The sequence below is a fragment of the Corapipo altera genome, unplaced genomic scaffold, assembly GCF_003945725.1.
Source record: "Corapipo altera isolate COAL_440 unplaced genomic scaffold, ASM394572v1 23b, whole genome shotgun sequence".
Classification (NCBI taxonomy): Eukaryota; Metazoa; Chordata; class Aves; order Passeriformes; family Pipridae; genus Corapipo; species Corapipo altera.
Window position 1 is genome coordinate 16,038,701 of NW_020884885.1, and position 20,040 is coordinate 16,058,740.

General features: G+C 39.7%; 1 protein-coding gene across 3 annotated transcripts in view; it reads left to right on the forward strand.

The window, feature by feature from the left end:
- Nucleotides 1-20,040, forward strand: part of TSPAN4 (tetraspanin 4) — a 355,539-nt gene that overhangs the window by 66,380 nt on the left and 269,119 nt on the right. For all 3 annotated transcript variants that reach the window (XM_027641996.1, XM_027641997.1, XM_027641994.1), the window contains one exon: nucleotides 11,962-12,043. Coding sequence is in view for 1 of the 3 variants with exons in the window: in XM_027641994.1 (XP_027497795.1) it covers nucleotides 11,962-12,043 (82 nt within the window). In the remaining 2 variants the exon portion in view is untranslated. The remainder of the gene's footprint in view (nucleotides 1-11,961; nucleotides 12,044-20,040) is intronic.

A 20,040-nucleotide genomic window follows, 5' to 3' on the forward strand; every position in this document is an offset into this window, starting at 1 on the left:
GCATAATCAGGCTGCCTAGCTCAGGTCAATGATTTGTGTTGTTTTATACTAGTACTGATAATTTATTTTTCCTAAATGTAAATAAGCGATTTTGACAAAAAGCAGCTTTTCAGGCAACACTGTGGGGAACATTGAGAAAGGAGTTGCAATGCTGGAAGGTGTGAAACTCTTCTAAAGGTACATGGGAATCTAGGAAAGAAGTCTGTGATGGCCTCAGATTCATAACTCTCTGCCCTGTGCTCAGGGCTTGTTTGACAGCAATGAGTGAAGTAAGTGCATTTATGGTTTGCAGAAAAAAAATGAATTCTTAGACATAATAGTAAGTATGTGGATAATACCACAGAATGACCAGCCTACTTCAGAAGAGTGGTAAGAACCTAATAATGCCTTTGTTTAAAAGAACTGAAACGCTAATTCACCTCTAGAACTGAGGAAAGTATTTATCATTAGTATCATGCTGCCAGATTTAGTAGTGTGAAAATAACGCAAAGAGTAATCTGTAATGCAAATGTTGATGTCTGATTAATAGAGAAAATAACATGACCAATTAATCCACAAGGGAATAGATCATTATAAATGTAAATTAGATCATCAAAGGGTAAGCCACACAGAAATAAAACTACCTCAAAACATGATTAATTATTGAAATTCCAGTAAAAAGACATCTTTAACAATAGACTCCTTGGAAGACATGTCGTGTGGTTCATCAAAATTCTGGACAGGGTTATTTTACAAGCCCAAAATTGATTAGCTTCATTATGAATATGATGGGGACATTTATTCCACCCAAGATGGCATTCTGTTTTAGGGATAGAGCACAGCCTTAGCACGAAACTGACTCAGTCTTGATTTATTTGTTATAGTATAGTTTGCTTGGGTAAGTCAGGAGACACCTTGCTTGCGTTTTTTCAGGGATGAGCATAGCTATTACATGCATAAATATATTTGTAGCTGCATATGATCTTAATCACTCCAAGATACAGTGTTAGAGGAAAGACTTTCTGGTCAGGACATAGAGGTTTGTCAAAAATTAGTTTCTCTTCTTGCCTCTCAGAAAAATTTTCAGGTGACCTTGGGCAGATCGCTTTATCTCCCTGTGCTTTGTTCTCTACCTTGGTTTTGAATGCTTCAGCTTAGTGATGTGTAACATGAAATTATTTAAAAGGTCTTAATTTCAAGTAATGCTAGGAATCTACTGTTGTAAAATCCTGGTCACTTTTTAAAAGCTCAATTAAAGATGTTATTCTTTTCTAACAAAATAGGTCTTACTGTGCTGTTAAATGCTCAAGTTACTTCATACTCTGAAGATACACAGCATTTTAGCACTGTTTGTAACGTTAAAGGCCAGGATCATAATCTGCATCTTTCCTGAGGTTAAATTTTACATTTTGCTGTTATTAGAGACCTACTTAGAAACTTGGCAGTTTTCCCCCCTTCTGAACAGAAGCTAGACTCAGTGTGCTTTACTGCAGTAGTTTAATTGCATTTTGCATGGTATTGTGGTGTGCTGAACACCCTGCAGAACTGACCTATGTGACGCCTTGCTCCTTATGCAGGGCCAGTTGGAGGTTGAGATGTGTTGCAGGAATGAGTATTTCAAATAATGTCAGAGGGAGGAAAAATATGAGAAGCATCTCTGGTACTGGCAAGCAGGCCTATGAGCAGTCAGGGAATTACTTGTAACAAGAGTCCAGAAAAAGCTAACAACAAACTTCTGTATACAGGACAGATTGACAAGAATGTTGAAGCTGAGATAGAATCAGTACAACTTTGTCTTGCTGTTCAGCTTCTCCATTTGGCTAAACAAGACTTTCTAAGTATTATATTGCAAATAAATATTACTCAGGAAGTGCCATATCTTTCCTTACATTCTATTCTCAGTAGAAATAGAACCCCAGTCCAGGTTAGCCTCTGGGTTAGAAAGCATCTCAGAACAAGTTTTGCATACTGCTCTACTTAGATTCTTACTGCTGCTTCGTCTGTCCACATCTTTGTGTAACATTCTATGTATGACACATAGGAGAGAGTCACAAGTCCTGGTTATGTCAGGAAGTCATGTGGTCACCTCTCTTGAGCTTGTTTTTGTTTGTTTTGGCATCTTACCCTTCAATTCAGTTTTGCTACAGTTTTTTTTCTGTGCTTTGAAGGACAGGAGGGTTGAAACCTCTGTAAAAATGGGTATCTTCAGAGCCTCTTGGCTGTTAGCAGACACTGAGTGTTGACTGGTTCCATACAGGAATTGTCATCTCAACTGTGGCTTGAAGTTGTTATCCAAAAAGTTTACTTTCACTGCAAGCCACAGTCAGTAATTTTTATTGCTCCTGAATAATATTTTCAGCCCTGGCAGACTTAGCTTTTGCAAATACTAGAATGCTGATGCTTATGATGCAAATTTCTGTAGCTGAGAAGGCCACCTGATGGTAAATGTTTCTGCTTCTTCCCTTCAGTCAAATGGTTCTGAGGCATTTCTTACAGGAATTTAGTTGGAATACTGTATTAGGTACCTTGTGGTTTTGAGGCTCCAACAGCTAGATTTAAATGCTGTAGAACATATACAGAAAACCCAGGAAATGAGAAACAAATACCTGACAGGAAAAAGCACTTTTGCATTTTTGTACTGTCGCTATCTCTTAAAAAACAACCCTTTTGGTCTGATTCCTGTGTGCCGCCCTCCTGTACAGGAGAGAACTTGGCCTTGACTTACCTTTCATTTTGAGCTCCTGAGCCTTTTGTGGTACCAGCAAGTCTCTTCTATTACTATAAGTATCCAAGTTTAAATAGCAGCCTTTTTATGCCTGTAATGGAGAGTGTCCCACCTGGTCCTCTTCAGCCCGAGAAAGGGTGAGTGTAGTGCCTTACCCTGAGGACTTGTAACATAAATGGTAGGATATGTATTTTCCTGAGTTCCCTTAGGGCTATACAGAGAACCCTGGAGGGAGAAAGACAGCTGAAGAAATGAATGTTGGTAAACTGCAATAAAGGCTAGCAGACAGGGAGAGATATATGAATGCAAGATACATAAGGTTGTTAAGTGAGGGAGAAGACTGTGAACCCAATTTATGCCAGTGGCATGAGGAATGAAAAAAGAAAGGTGGCACTCAGTAGGGTCCCTTGGTTTGTTCCTCATAAATTTTGAATTGTCTGCCTTTCGTGTTTTAGTATCCTGTAAAATGCAACCCTGGGATTGCTAGAAGATGTGCTGTGAAGGTGACAGGAAGTGAGAGAAGAAATTTCCTCATTCTGGCCTTCATTCCCCTGCTCATCAATGATTTGTTAGTTAATTAACGTGGGGTCAGATATATCTGTAGTTCGTTAATGTATTATGCTCCAGTAGATTATGTTATTCAACTTACCTTGTCTGTGTCTTTAGAACCACACTTGGCATTAGAATATTTTTGGCTCACTTGGATGAAGAAAAGGATTTTAATTTTTCAGCACCCTCTGTGCAGAATGGCAGTTATGCTTTTTATATTTCTGTATTTTTAGTGGAATATAAAGAAGTTGCTCTTTAAAACAAACATGTGGAGGCCTACTAATTTGTAGAAATCATTTAAATTACGGAGAAGGAGAGGCAGTCTTTTGGCATTCCTATTATGCATTAGTTGGCTTAAATCTAGAGGGCCAGTTTGACTAATACTTCTAAAGATCCTCCTCAGGATCCTTGTCCTGTCTCCCGTTGTCTAATGCTTCCTCAGCCTAGGGACTCCACCAGTGTTGTCATTTCATCAGGCCATGGACCCTTGGGGGCTGAGAGTTTTTCAGCTTTGTACTCAGCACGTGTGCAGTGCAAAATGACTGTGTGCTCCTAGAGAGCAAACACTCAGTGCTAATGAGCAGTTACTGGTGAGGTGTGAGGAGTTGCTTTCCAAAGCAAGGAGTGTGCATTGATTTTTTAAACTTTGTCACTACCTTCCCACTTCATCCTTGGCTGACATGCAGCCCTCTAAAAACTGAGGTCTGGCTATATTTGTCACTGATTTCTCATGTCACTCAAAAGGTCCATGGCAGCTCTGCACATTGTAGGCTGTGATCCATCCTTGTAGGAGGGTAGTGGAACCATCAGCATCAAATGTGGATTTGTTCTGCTTGTAAATAGGTTAAAATTGTGTCTTGTGATCTGGTTATAAATTCTCTGGACTTCAGCAGAGAAATTTGATAAATGTCTTGGCCTTTCCATGTGGACCTCCACATGACCAATAGCTCATTTGAACTAATTTTTTTTGACCAATTCCACCGGATCCCTAAGAGTGGCCATTCTGGCTGGCTGGAATTCAGATTGCCAGGAAACAAAGTCTCAGCTTTTTATTGTCTTCTCTGTCCTTCATATGAAGTAGCTTTTTTTCAAGGGGGTGTTTTTAAACTGTTGTCTGCCTCCATAAACTTCTTAGGCATGGTTGTCTGTACCATGTTTTAGTCAAGTACCTGAAGCCTTAAGTTCAAAACTTATGTTAAGAGAGATACGTAGGCCAGGCTTCTTCCTCCTGTCTTCTGTGTATGCCATCTAGTTGTGTACTTGTTAGAAAGAGTACTGTCTGTGAACGTATGTGCATGTGTGAGGGTACTCGGCTCTCACTGAAGTGGGATTCACAGCAGTCCGGTACTATGCACATATCAGCAGCAGTCACAGTATTAATGTTGGTGGAGGAGGTGGGGACTAATTTATTGATTTCTATAACACCTAAACTCATTGAATGCGAGGGCAGCTGTTTCAAAGCTGTACGCCTCAGCCCTCTCGGTTTCGTTCCACTGGCATCACAGCTTTCTGAAAGCGAATGCCATGTACTGTCTAGGGAGTTTTCTGTTGAACTTTTAATAAGTTTGTGATGAGGTGCTGTGCAATTCAGCAGGTAATTGGCCTGTGTGTAACCCAAAATGTTTCTACATGAGTATGTAGGTGAAGAGCAGTTGGTACTAATTAAATAATTGCTTCCATTAAGCTGAACGTAATTAATGCAACTTAGATAATGGAGAAAGGCAAGTGGGCAATTTAACTGCTGTGGATTTGTGGCAGAATTTTCAATGATTCATTTTGTGGCAAAGAAGAAAGAATTGGGAAATATTGTTACAGAACAACTCAAATAAAAAGGGATCGCCTTGCAGTATTTCTGCAATATTGCAGAAAGCTTTTTATACTTCTGTAAGGTTGCATGGTTATAGTTAGATCTGGGACGGGGAGTATGCCTTTTTTTTTTTTTTCCCCTCAAGGAACTTTTAAGACTTAGAAAACTTGAATGTACTGACAAGGTTGTGTCATTACCCAAAGCACCACACCGATCTCTATGGCCAGAAATGCAGTGATCCAGTGCTTGGAGATGAGGCAGGTCCACGAGCAGGCTGGGGTGCTGCAGTTTAGGTCAGCAAAGCAGAGAGGACCAGGCAAAAGTTTGTGCAAACCAGGGAAGGCCCAAGGGCTTGATCTTCATTGCAGCTCTATAGAAAACTGATTATTCCTGAGATGAATATGTCTCTTGCCAGGGCTTTGGTTGCTATTGGCAGGGATTCCTCCCCACCCCTTTTTTTTTTTCCACCTGGAATTCCAGCCTGAAACTGGAAAAACTTCATGAAAGCTAGGCAAATGACAAAAACCTTTTTTACTTCTTTATTTGAATTTACCTCAGTGTTTGTGAGTGTTGAGTCTTTTATCACAGGAAAGAATGTGTTCATCTCTGGCATGGTACTGTAATAGCAGTGAAAAATGTTCATTCAACCATGGGTTGAAATTTTCTGTTTTAAATGCTTCTGTCTAATCCTAGAGCAAAGAAAGCCCAACCGAAGCAGGCAAAGCTGGGAGAGGATAAAGTCTTGATCAGCAGTCTTGCTGAGCAGAGGCAGACAGAAAGATATCCCCAGGTGCAAGCAGAAAGCATCACAACTCTTTCATTTCAGTGCCTTGTGTCTGAGAAATTCCCTGAAAACTGCTGTTACCAGTAGCAGTGCTGGGTATTGTGGGACTGACAATCAGTGCATTCCTGGTAATTTTATTTTTGCCAGTGCTGCTGTTAAGGATAAACCACAATAGTTCAGTTGTCAGTGGAAGCTGAAGGGGAGGGCAAGTATGATCCTACAGTAATTTCCTCCTAGTCTCACCTGTATATCTGTACTTGCTCTCTGAGGTCTGAAGTCATGTATGAGAGTACAGGATTTACCTGCCTTGTCCTGTTATTTTAAATGTCTTCTAAGTATCAGATGAGATCAAAACCCTTCAAGTGTTCTTTAGATAAAATGGCTTGCTCTTTGTAAGCAAAAGCAAAAGATTGAATTGTCTTGACATTTTATAATCTTTCTGATCTCAGATGTTGAAGTTTAAATGTATTGCAAAAGGGCCCTGTCATTTTTCTGAAGTCTGCTGGGTCTCTGAGGACGGGATAAATATCTTCACTTCCTTGCAATCTCATTTATGTATCTGGTCCTGCGACCTTCGTGAGACGGATGTAAGGTTTTGTTTTCCTCAGGATTGTGCTGGCCTCTGGACAGTTTAGGCATACTTGTTACTAATGTATATCTGATGAGGAAATTTGAAAAGATTCAAATATGGGTTTATTCTCTGGAATACCTCAGCTACATGAGTTGCTCGAGGGTGGAGCTGGGTGACTTCTCAGTCAGTACTCTCCTGTTCTCCATGGTACTACTGATCTCTGTTTGAGCTGCTGGAATCTATTATTTGTATAAAGAGTTTTCCCAGCCTCAGCTCTAATCTTATTTACTTGTCAACAGTCTGTATACAGCATAGACACAAATCATTTCTGTGCCAAGCTAATATGCAGTGCAAGGAATAAACATATTTAGATGGCTGTGTTGGATTTGGGAGGCTGTGAAGCTCATCATTCTTGCCTATTCTTATCAAATAGTGGACTGCAGCATTCTGGTACCATGTAGCCCATCAGCAGTAGAGGTATTTCTGTCAAGGGAAAGAAAGAGAGAAAATTCAGTCCTTTACTCTTTCTGCTCTGGTGCTTCAGGAAATGCAGAGCAGAGAAATGTGATCCCTGAGGATTTTTGCAAATAGTGAAAAGAGGCTATATAGAGAAGATGAAAATGAGCTACAGGATGCCGTACCTTGAGGGATTCCAGATTCAACTGACTTTTGATACCTCAGGCTTTAAGCTGTCTTTTAGTAGTAGGCATTGTAGATGATGCTGTCTTCAGGCAGCAGGCAGCACCATTCAGGCGCTCCATGAACACGGCGGGTGCTGGGGTGTGTTGTCAATGAGCCGTCAAGTTCTCATACCAAAATGACTTTTTTGATAGTCACTTTTCCCACAGAAATGTCACAATTAGTGATTCTTTATTGATGGTAGAAGGGTTTTGTCAGTCATTCCCCCCTTGCAATGAAAGCAGTCCAATTAATAATGCTGAAAGGAAATGTTTCACAAAGGGACTGGAAAATGTACCAATTTTGAATACTGGTGAAAAATAGAACCTTCAGTGTGCCAGAATTTTTTTTTAAAAAGTGTTTTCTGATGAGCCTTGTCTTGATAAGGAGTCTCACACATCAGGGGAGGTGAGGTAATGACTGTCTGTCTGTTGTTTTAGAAATATCTGTGTATGTTAGAGGCTGGTGGTGGTACATAATCCTTGTTGCTTAAAGACACGCTCTCAGGTGGGAACTACTGTATAAGTTACAACAGTTAGAGCTTCTCTCCAGCTGCAAGGGCAAGGACTGTGACTTACGTTTCTGGTGTTCAGATATTTTCTAATGCACATTTGGAGTGATCACTTCTTTCAGTTGCCTGGCTGTCCTCAGACCTGCTCTTAATCCTGAATTTTGGCCAAGACTGAACCTTGGGTACCAGGGCAAGGAGGTCTTGAGCTAGAGATGTCTTCTCTCCCAGGACACAGAATGCCCTATTAGTTACCTTTAGGGCATGATGGAAATACCATTTGTTTAATCTGATCTGTTTAACCTTGACTGTACTGCCACTGCCCTTCAGATTTCTGGTTTGTATACTTTTTTCTTTCCCCTGTAAACTGAGCTCCCTTCATCTGTTGGAGTTGCTGCTGAAGAGCAAGGAATTCTGCCTTGTACCAGGCTTTTAAAGAAATTATTTATGATTCTAAGATGATTGGATGTGTTTCAGTGTCAGCACTGGGTATGCATTTTTAAGAATGCTATTGAAACATTCATACAAAAAATCAGCTAGGTATGTTCCTAGGATGCTATTTTATAGCATTAAAGAAAGTATTGAATGGAATACTACTGAACAAAAACTTCTAATTAATTTATCAAAACATTTTCAGCGCTTTCCTCCTTCTAGAACAGGCAGAATTTAAACAAATACCAAGCAAAGAAAGGGAACAGAAACATTTTTTTGACCTTACATCTCTTTTGCTTTAACTGAGACTAGTTAGGCTGAATACATAATCATAAGCTCAGAAGCTTAATATTTTGTTGAAGGGAACTTGTGTAGCAGGAGCTTGAAAAGTTGCAGTGGGATTGATGTCAAGTAAGTCTGAAGTTGTGTAGGCTTTGAGCTTGTTATCTGCAATAATGTGAGTTAACCTCAGTGAACAATCAACAGCTGCAGTCATGGGCTAGCAGAGCTTCCAGATTATGAGAACAAAGCAATCTTGACTTTTTTATCCTTTGAAAATTAAATGGAAAAGTGTAAAGAAGAACTTTGTGGTCAATATTTTGATGGGGCCAGTATGATTTTAGAAATTTTCAACGAAATGGATGCTGACATTCCTTAGTAGTCTAGTTTTCTGGCAGACATGAAAAAATAAGTTCATAAAACAAAAAGATTGAACACAATGAAAAGGGAAGAATTTTATTTTAGATTTTGCTAAGGACTTAGATTTTGTTAATTTTGTTTATTTTAATTTATTAATTTATTAAATTTTAGATTTTAGTAATGTTACCTATATATACGTTTCATTAGGTGGGCAGTAGAGCTGCTCCTCTCTTCAGGCAAAAGTTCAGAATTTATTTCTGGGCTATGTACATGGTCAGTTGTATCTTCATATGTAGATCTCTGTGCTAAAGTGCAAACAGATTTACATCAAAGGAATTTAAGTTGTGGTGATCTCTAAGAGAGATCACTAGGTCAAGCTAATTCTCTCTCTAAGATTATAAATCAAACTAGATCAAGTGATACACAAGACATACAAGCACTCCCTTGAATTGGAAACAAAGCAGAAACATTGTAGAAAGAATTCCTACAAGTTTAAGTTTACTCAAATTTTGTTGGTTTTGCTGCTTTTGCCCTTTGAAACTGGAACAAATGTGGGATTCTGTTCATTCTAATAAGCTGGAAACGAAAATAAAGACACATTTGTCCCAGTGAGGTCCTTTTTAATACATAGAATTCTCCCAAGACGATCTCCATTCATGCCTTATTTCTATTAAGTCCTCTCTTAAAAGCTGCTGGGAAATGGAGTTTGGATGCAATTTTTCAGTTGTGAATAATCTTCCTGTTTCTGTAGTATGGATGCAATTTGGATTGAAGAAATTATGAGGGAAAGCAGCACCTTGCATGGCACTTTAGGCTCCATGCCCGATGCAGTACTGCTATTCTAAGTGGCAGAAGTGTTCAAAATTGAGTAAGGACATGTCAATGCAATCAGTAGTTCATAATATCCTTTCCCATATAAGATTACTTCTTACTTGAGAGATCTTCTAATGCTGTACTTGAATTGTTTAATTTATGCAATAGATTTTTTTTTTTTTCCTTCTTGGTACTTCTCCTGAACTGAGAGTGTGCTTAAATGAAAAGCAATGGCCTTACTTCTTCTATCTGTCTAATCTAATTAATTTATTTCATTTATTCAGTAATTAGACCATACAGATTTTTTTTACTCATGAAGTAGAAGACGGGAGTGCTGAACATCTGTGTTTGTTCCTGTGGAGTCTGTCTGGTTGAATAAAAGACATCCTCCAGTGTCATCCTCTTCACTTGAAACAGGTGTTTGAAGTTCACCCTTTTGGATGGCTTTGAACCTTAGGCAAGGAAAGCCTACTGGGAAAATAAACATCAAAGGCCTTGTAGGCCTTTTGAAAGAGTTAAATCGCTCTCTGATCTGACTGGTTTCAGTCAGGCTGTTAGGTCTTTAAGCATCTTGTCTTTGAGGATTAGTCTGAACTCTTAATTGTCCATTCCTGATGGTTTCTGTCACTCCAAGTGTACTAATCCTGCCTTAATAACTATGCCAGTCATTGCATTGGCATAAAAACTCTTACTTTTTTGCTTTATGACATTCTTCGCTCAAAAGCTTTCCCTTCAAAGCCTTTTAGCCAGTTCATAATTGGGGTGATGGGGGGTGAGAAGTAGGAGTAGAGCCATAGCACTTGATAAATCGTTTTTCTTAAGTTCTCTGGGCTCCTGGAGCAAGGGAAGTGTCACCAAGCCACGTTTTTACTAAAACAGCTATTAGCAAGCTGTTAGTGTTGCTTCCCAGGTGCTTTGCATTAGAACGGGATCTAACATCTGCACTTGCCAAGAGTCCTGTGGGCTTTGAGAAAACTTCATCTGTAGTTTAGAAGCAGTGTGCATTTGCATGTGAATCTTATCATGATGGAAGTGGAGTGCCACAGAGATGATTAATGGACCAGAGCATCTCTTTTGTGAAGAAGAGCTGAGAGGAGAGAGCTGGGACTGTTTAACTTGGAGGGGAGAAGGCTCAGGGGGGATCTTACCAGTATATATACATAACTGAAGGAAGGGTGCAAAGAAGTTTGGAGTCAGGCTATTCCCAGTGGCGCCCAGTGACAGGACAGAGGCACAAACTGAAACAGAGGAAGTTCTGTCTGAACATGAGGAAAAAGTTTTGCTGTGAGGGTGACTGAGTGCTGGCACAGGTTGTCCGGAGAGATTGTGCAGTCTCCATCCTTGGAGATATTTAAAAGCTGTCTGATACAATACTAGACAACGGGCTCTAAGTGCCCCTGCTTGAACGGGGTGATTGGATCAGGTGTCCTTCAGGGATGCCTTCCAATTTCATCCAGTCTGAAGTTCTGTGAAGCTAAGTTTTAATGCAGAGCATCATGTAGGTAATGACCTGACCCGGAACAGAGGTTTAATTTTCCAGCCATCTTGTCTCCTCCAGCACTATGTGCAGTCATCTTATTCTTTTGTACAGTGTGGTCCCACTAATGACACCTTTTGCTGTTATATTGATTTTTTTTTTCCAATTATTTTTAGTTCATTAAAACTCCTTCAATTTCTGTATGCATGAGATTTTGGGGAGAGCTCTTTTAAAAATATAAATAAAAAATTAGTTTTTTGTGGTTATACAAAAAAAATATCAAAAGTACAACTTTCTAAAAAGCCGAAATACTATGTAATAAATAGATTCTAATGCTCTCTGTCTTATGAAAACATTTTGATTTTTAGGAAGCTGATTTTTAATTTTTCTTTTTGGTTTCTTGTATTTTCTGGTTTTAAACAACTTCTCTTCCCCTTTTCCCCCCTGTTTGGATTTATACATTATATATTCTGGATTCGTAGGATTTATGTATGTGTCTTTTTTGAATTTCAAGTCCTTGAAGTGCTCATATCTGATCCAGTGTTTAATGGGATTCAGATTATGCAAAGAAGCTGATAATGCTACCATGTTCTAATGAAGTGCTCGAACATGGACCTAAGTGGAAACATGCTGTGTGGGATGTTCAGAAGTGCCCAGGAGAAAGGAGTTTAAAATCCCACTGCTGATCCCACTAGCCTGAGAACATGTCTCCCCCTTGCTCTGCTCCTGCTGCTGTTGGTGGATGTTGTCATTCTGATGACTTTATGAGCCAAGCTATGAGTTTCATGCACCATCCCTTTATAGTCACACTGATGAAAAATCTTATACCTTGCCAGGTTTTTCTCTATTAGGTTTCAGTCCAGTGATTTTAGAGTAGTTAACTGGGGGGTGGCAGTGGTGTCTCTTTTGTCCTTACCAAAGGCACAGTTAGAGAGAGCTGTTTTCCTTATATTTTGTAAAAGACACATAGCTACTGACACACAGGCTCTTGTTTTGCAGATCGCCAGTTTACGGGTTGTGGAAAGACGACCTTGTCAGCTGGGATCACATCAGGTGCTCTGAGCTCCCATTCCTGCATCAGGTATGTGAATAGTTGTGATCAATTTATTGATCTAAAATAACATTCCAAGTGGGTAATTGCATTTCAACTTTAGGCCTCAGTGAATGGCGTTTTAAAGAGTAGAAATGACAATCTGCAGAAACTATTACAATTAATATAATGGGTTAGGCTGAGATGTTGTTTACTGCTGATGTGGATTGTGTTTCCTTGGTTCCCTCCAAGTGAGGTGGCCTGGAAGGACATTGTGCTGAGCCCTTTGGGTGAGGGGACCGAAATGGGAATTGAATTATTATCCCAAGATCCTCCTTTTTGTGTTAGTGTTACTGGCAAACTAAGTGATGTGGGTGTTGTTTATGTGAATACCGAGTGCAACTGTATTCTTTCCAAGTCAGATCAGTTTTTTTCTATTTATGACAAAGGCTGCTATATTATGAGATTTCACTGTTTAAGAAAAAATAATTAAATAAGATCCTGTCTACCAAAGTCATGCATGAAATATGTCCATCTTCATTCTTTCCCTCAAAGTTACATCTTTTTTGCACAGCCTGTGTATTTTGAAAAGGAGAAAAAACCAGCCCAGTCCTTCCAGTCATGCTGCAGAAACAGTGAAGGTGTTGAAGAACATGCTGTGGGAAGAGAAGGACAGATAAACAGATTAAAATAGAGATAGTGCAGCACCTGGCACAGTTGCTGTACCTATGCAGTTGATCACCCAACAACAAATGACTGAGATGCTGAGATATATTTGGGATAATCTCACAGAGTACAGCCCCTGAAGTGGGCAGAAAGGAAGATGATGATGCAGAGGAATTTATGTTCAGTCCTTTCTAGAGCCTTGTAGGGAAAATATTTTTGAATCTTCTGGAAGATTAAAGCTACAAATAAAACACTGTAATGACTTCCAAGTTGGTGTATCTGAAGTGGTGAAGCTTTCAGGTAGAGGGTCAGTCTTCCCCCTTTATTTTATTTACCTTAAGTACTTCCTGTTTTAGTTTCCTTTAAGCAGTTAAAATTGACCAGTCCCAACCTCCACCTGAAAGTCAGATTTTGCCAGAAATCTGGAAAGAAAAATAATTTCTAGTTTGCAGTTAAAAAGAAAATACAGGTGAAAGTAAATAGCAAGTACTTACTGCTGACAAGTTGCTGGAGACATTCAGAAAAGCAGTCACCATTGCATGGTGTCCCTTTTCACTGGGAATTGCAGGGGATTATTGAAGTCTGTGTAGGTCTGTGGACTTTTGCAGCACATCCAAACTGAGGATTTGCCCAAGGTCCATGGTGTGAAGTGCAATAGATGTTGGGTATCTGATGTTAATGCGTATCGCCTTCCCACTTGGTTAATCTCGCACTCTAAAAAGCTGGTGTCTATCAGGAATTTTTATGTTCCTTGATTTTCAGTGACCCTTCTCCTCCTGCTCCTAGGTCTTTGGTTGTTTTGGTTTGGGTTTTTGTTTGTTTGTTTGTTATTGGTTTTGGCTTTGATTTTGTTGTCGGGTTTGGGTTTTCTTTTTTTGTTTGGTTGTTTTTTGTTTTTTTTTTTGGTGGGAAAATGTATTTTCTTTGCTTTAATGTGTATTATGTAACTTCCATGTTAGTTACAACTGGAATTAAGATCTGTTCTATATAGCTAACATTACTCTGTGTCAATCAAATTGAATCAACTGAAGCTCCATGATTTATGCTAGAAAAGAACTCTTTTTTTTCTTTTTTATCCTTTTTGTTGTCTGTGAAAATTAAAATATCTGTCCTTTAGAAGGGCTATTCTGTCCATGTAGGTTTTGCAGTTAAATGGAACAGGAAGTGTAGTTATTGGTAGCGTGGCCATAATTTACCAACTAATAGAACCTTTAATTGGACTAGTTTTTTTTTTTTATTTACTGAAATACTGTGTCAAAACTTAAACAACTTTGCTTTCAATTCTCAAACTGAATTACAGGTTTAGGCCAAGGAGATTCATCAAACACAGAATTTCAGTGGGTGGACTGACCCAATTTTCTGCATTGTTAGTGATGATTTTGTTGGTTTTGTGTGACTATATATTTAATTCAGCAGAGCTTCCAATAGGCAAGGTTCAAAAAAGAGTTGGAGGCCTCTTTGTTTTCTTTGTTACTGTAAATATTCACACAGCATGACTGTGTAATTTGAAGGATACAGCTCTTAGGGCCATGTTTACTCCCTCATCCTTACAGCATTGTGCACAGCACTTCTGTATGAAGTGTGCAGGAAAAAAACCTCAAACAAAATCTGGTTCTCTGCAGAAATTTTTAATATCGAGTCTTTAAGGTGGTCTTTATAGACTAAAGGCAAACCCTTTTTTTCTGTGGTATAAGGGCTTCTAGAGAAACATGGTGAATGAGTGCTGGGGGCATCTGTTTGGGTTGACATGGAATATGTTTGATTATGCATATAGTAATTGTTTGTACTTAATACAAAAGAAGTGTGAGTTTCCCAAGTAGTATTTCAGTGTTGAAATCAGGCAGTATGAATTATCATCTCAAGTGGAGCATCTCTGGGAGGTGAGATTTGACCAAAATCATCCACATAACCAAAATCATCTACAGATGGGGAGATGAACTGGTGGAAAAATGGCATACTGTTGTCTTCTTTCACTAACAGAAAGAGGAGAGGGTCTGCCTGTGTCAGTGCAGTGCTTACACACAGACAGGGAGTCTAGATGAGAAGCTGTCAGGTTGTAGACGCTGAGGGATGTAAAAGGAATCTTTGTGCCATGAAAAGAGTTTCTGCCCGCATGCCTGATGTTAGGAGTGGAGTTGTTGTGGAGGGGAATAATGCTTTGCTTTTCCCACCAGTGTTTGTTTTTCTTTAGCTCTTACTACTTCTGGCCTCACTACTGACAGGGAGACTGGTTTGCCATGCTAAACACCTTGGGGCTGACAGGGTAGAGAAAACCTAGAGGCTCCTTTGGCAGCCATAATCAATAATAAGTGAAAAATCTCACTTTGAGAAGGCCTTTTCCAACTGTAAATGGCAACAAAGGTCACAAAGGTGAAACCCTGATTTTTAGATCAAACTGTCAAAGCAGAGGACCAGGAATCTGAGCCCAGGGGAAAGATTTGCAGACCAAGAGTTTCTCTCTGCTCGTCTGTGTGCACCTCAACCAAGGGGAGAACTGCATTGTGCCAGGCGCTCCTCTAAAATGCCTTCCTCAACCCATAAACTGGGGCTTTGCTTAGTACATCCCTCAGGATTTAGAATCATCAAATTGTTAAGGTTGGAGAAGACCTCTACGATCATCGAGTCCAACCATTAATCCAGCACCACTGTGTTCACTGCTAAACCTTGTCACTTGGGGTGCCACATCCACACATTCTTTGAGACTTCCAGGGATGGTGATTTCACCACTTTCTTGGACAGCCTGTTCCAATGCCTGACCTCCCTGTAAGTGAAGAAATTTTTCCTAATATCCAATCTAATCATCCCCTGGTGCAACTTGAGGCCATTTCCTCTCATCCTATCACTGGTTACCTACCATTCACCACCAGTTTCTGGGCCCAGCCATCCATCCAAGTTTTTAGCCAGTGAACAGTGCACACATCCAAGCCACAAGCAGCCAGTTTCTCGAGGAGAATGCTGTGGGAAATGGTGTCAAAGGCTTTAATAAAGTCTAGGTAGACAGCATTCACAGCCTTTCCCTCATGCACTAAGTGGGTCACTTTGTCATAGAAGGAGATCAGATTGGTCAAGCAGCACGTACCTTTCCCAAAACCACACTGACTGGGCCTGATCCCCTGTTTGCCTTGTATGTACTGTGGTTGCAGTCAAGATGATCTGTTCTATAATATTTCCTGCCACCAAGGTCACGTTGATTGACCTCTAGTTCCTCAGATCCTCCTTCTGACCTTTCTGTAGGATGGACATTATATTGGCTAACCTACAGTCAACTGGGCCCTAGTTAGCCAGGACTGCTGACAAATGATTGAAAGTGGCTTGGTTGAGCACTTCCAAAAGCTCCCTCAGTATCCTCTTGGGGTCCCTATACTTGTCTATGTCTAAGTAGTGTAGCAGGTTGCTGGGTTATGGGGGCTCCAGTCTGCTCCTCATCTCTGTCTTCCAGCTCAGAGGGCTCGATACCCTGAGGATAACTGGTACTATTAAAGACTTGCTGCAAGAACTTTCATTATCAAACTTCAAGCTTCTCCAAAGTTCCTACTTGCCTTATGAGAGATGGTGAATTTTTCCAACTCTTGTGAGAGTCACTGGAAGGTGAGGAAACTTCATTAATAAAATCTAGGCAGAAGGAGGGATCAGAATTAACTTTTTAACCTATCAGGTCTACTTTATTTTTAAAAATAAGTAAATAATTTCTATAGAAGAAAAAAGGTTTTTTCTTTCCAAATAGATTTAATTGCCAGCAAGTCACGTTGAAAATGGGAACAACAACTTTTAATTATGAATGGGGATAGACAGAAATTCCCAGAGCACCTGGTTAATCAAAAAATAGAGGCTTAGGAGTGCAGTATTTTTCCTGCTGTATTATAGTGATAATGGCAAGTCATTCAGAAAGCACAATAGGAAAAGTTAAGTCTAGCTGATATATTCTTGTTTTGTGATGTTGAGTAATTGGTAATATGGGCTCTTACTGTCTTTGTTTTGCAGGAAGCAGTGCAAGCAAATAAATAGGTCTGTATCCTGTATTGCTGTCTTACTCACAACTTAGCTGCTTATTTTGTTGATGGGGAGTTTTTATTCCCTTTATGTTTTGGGTTCAGCTAGGAAATTTAGTGGTAATAAAACCACAGAGCTCTTGCCGCAAGCTTTGCACTGATGTCTCAGTGTTTCATGAAGTGTGATTAACCTCACATTGCAGATATGTGACAAAGAAAGAGGTTTGCCCCCATTGTCACTTGCTGGCAGGAGAACTGAACTGAGTATCCCTGGCCTTGAGTCTCAGCTCCTTCTGTCTGACCATGTTCTGCTTTGGTTTGCTCATAGAACTGTCAGTGGTATAATTCCTCCTAAGGATGTGGGGAAGGTTTCAGATATTAACCAGATATCTTTCTGTCGGCACAAAATTAATTTTAAAGGAGAGATACAAAAATAGCACATCCTTTTATATTAGGTATCATATGTCCTCTGGAAGCATCTTTGCCAAATGCTATTAATGGCTACTCAAGAGATTCATTCTATTATCTTGACTAGCTTATTTATAAAGTAGTTTGACATTTTATTTGTCTGACTTATCTGTTGTTGTAGGGAGATCTTGTTTTATTACCCTTGAGAAAGCTGAAATGTTAACCAGGAAATACAGGAGCTCCTTTTGTTACTTTTTTACTATGAAATATGAACTCACAGAGTGGAGTGTCAGCTTTGCAGTAAAGGAGAATTCTGGGCTTATGGTTGGGAAAAATGGTGCTCAGGAGATTTAGATTTGACTACAAACAGAATCCCACACCCTCTGGGGTAAGTTGCTTATTCCTCAATCATACAAAGCAGTTTTGAGCCCTGCACACCATACCTCTCAAATGGGAACTTGTGCTGGAGCTTTGTCTTCCTTTGGCACTGCCAAGGTCCCAGTAACTGCAGTCAGGGTGAATAAGCGCTGCAGGGAGGGAGTGTGCTGGAGTGGAGTTAGGTTCCTGCTCCCAGAGCAGACTTTGCTGTGACCAGTAGGGCAGATGTAGTTTAAAATACTGGTCACTGGTGAATGTGTACTGTCGGTAGTATGAACTATAATGGGAACTATAGTATGTTAACAAAAAGTCCTTTTACCTAGAGGAATAAGAATCATTTTATATGGTCGTCTTTTAGACTGAACTTGTTTCTTCCTCAGCCAGTTCAGACATACTTGGCATCAGCTGAAAGCTCTTAAATTTAATGGCTTTGAATGTTTTTTTTATTAATAATCTGGTGTACAGTCCTCCCTGCTTCATGATTTCCTGATTCCACCTTCATGCATGCACACACACTCTCCATTTGGGAACACAGGATAAATATTTGATTTGATTATGATCTTTGGGAGGCACTATCAGTAGGAGGGATTTGTTGAGGGGCCAAGAGAAAGCTTAGGGTCAGGTAAGAAACAGAGAAAACCAGTTGAGATGGGTTTGCAGTTTTCTATGTGTGAGCACCCTATTTTACATTTTGAGTCAAAGAAGATAAAAAACATCTGATTAATAGAAGCCTGGATGAAGACATGACCTGCTACATTTTTTTTAGCAGTCTAGTAGATCCTCAGCTTGGCATCCAAAAAATCTGTCCTTTCATATTAGAGAAAAATGTAACGTAAATGAAACAAGTAAGTAGAGCAGGCATATATTATTAAGCAAGTTTTGTGAGAGTAAATGAATATCCACATTTTTAAAAGGAGTTTAAAACTCAGGCCTGCAGAAATAAATTTCTTTATCTTAATAATATACAACGTCTGAGAAAGCTTTTGCTTTTTGAGAAAAAAATACAGAAAACTTTAGACCTTTCTGAAGCAAAGATAATTGCACTCTTGCTTATTTTAATTACATTATCCTAAGTAGGTCGCTCACATGCTTAAACTGTGGAAAATTTAGGAAAACTTAGGAACCTGGCATAAGCACAGAACCAAGGGACCTTTATTCCAGTCTCCTTTTGCAGTGCCTGTATTGCTCCAGCGTTTCAGCATGGACTGCCTGCAGTCAGAGAGAATGTTTACTTGTATTTGTTTTTTAATCCAGACTGGTGTTAGCACTTCTTTTCTGGGTCAACTGATTTCATTACAGACATGTTCATTGCAGTCAAGCTGTCTTGTAACAGCAGTGATAAAAAGATAAAATCAGGCTTCTGAAAGCAACGGTGACAAGATTGGCTCTGAGTGGATAAAGAGACTGAAAATAGGAACAACTTCATGTGGTCAAAGATGGTACTGATTATTCACTTTCTGATTTAGGGTGTGTTTTGTGGCTCTAGAAGAATGAGGCAAAAATTACCAACTCAGTTCCTGATTTCTTAAATGTGTGGCTCTGTTTTCTGAGCTTAGGATGCTGCATGGGCATTTGGTACTGAAAAAGTCTGACCTTTGACGTCATCTCAAGAGCAGCAGAGCTCTAAGCACATTTATAACAGCTCTTCCCCTCTTCAGCTGCTTAAGTGGTACACCAGAGCTCCTCTGAAAACTTGAGTAAAGGGCTCTTTTGGAAATATTTTAGCTGCAAAGATACAATGTAGAGTGTAGTAGAAGAAGGACTTAGGGCTTTGCTCCTCATTTTAATGTAGATACAAGCTGGTCTTTAAACTCCTTGGGGACCCCCGAGAAAAAAAGGTTATAAAGGTGATGCCATTGGGTATAATACATTTGGAAAATGCCAGCATTTCAGAGATGGCATGTGTTACCAAAGACAGTTTAGTGGGATTGCAGTACACAGAACATTTGTTTCAGAAAAAAAATCTCTATCCTCTGCTTTTTACACATCTTCTGCAGCTTCTACAGTGAATTGTGCACCCTGATCAGTGTTATAGTTGTTATTTTTTTTCTGCTTAACTCTTCACATATGGACATGCAAGGGGCCTGAGAGAGGCTGCTTTGGACTGTCATGTGTTTGCTGGCTGGAGCTCTGCCAGTATAACTTGATGAGATTGTAATGGTGGGGAGTCTTTCCTGGAGTTCAGGAAACAGGAAAAAAAAAAAGCTGTGCTATGAACAGAGAAGTTTGCATAAAGCACACTCTGGTGGAAACAAGTCATGCAAGGTGGTTAGCAGTGTAACTGATTTTTTTTTTCACTATGAAGCCTGTCTTCCTTAAAACAAAATGGCAGTTATTGGCAGTTTGAACTTCTCAGTGGTGTTCAGAGTTAAAGGGTTTTATAAGCATGAGATTTGATGTTTTCCTTCTGTTACAATAGCAGGTAAGGTTTTTCCCCCTTAGTTTGATCAGAACTTCACCAGGCACAGAGAAGAGGAAGCAAGGTAGTAAAGAGGCAGAACCTCTGTTTTTACTTCTTGGCTGTTGAGTGTAGTCTTACGGTGAGGGGTAGAAGCCACACTGATGTCCTGATCCACAGTCCTTTCAATTCAAAGACTCTCATCTATT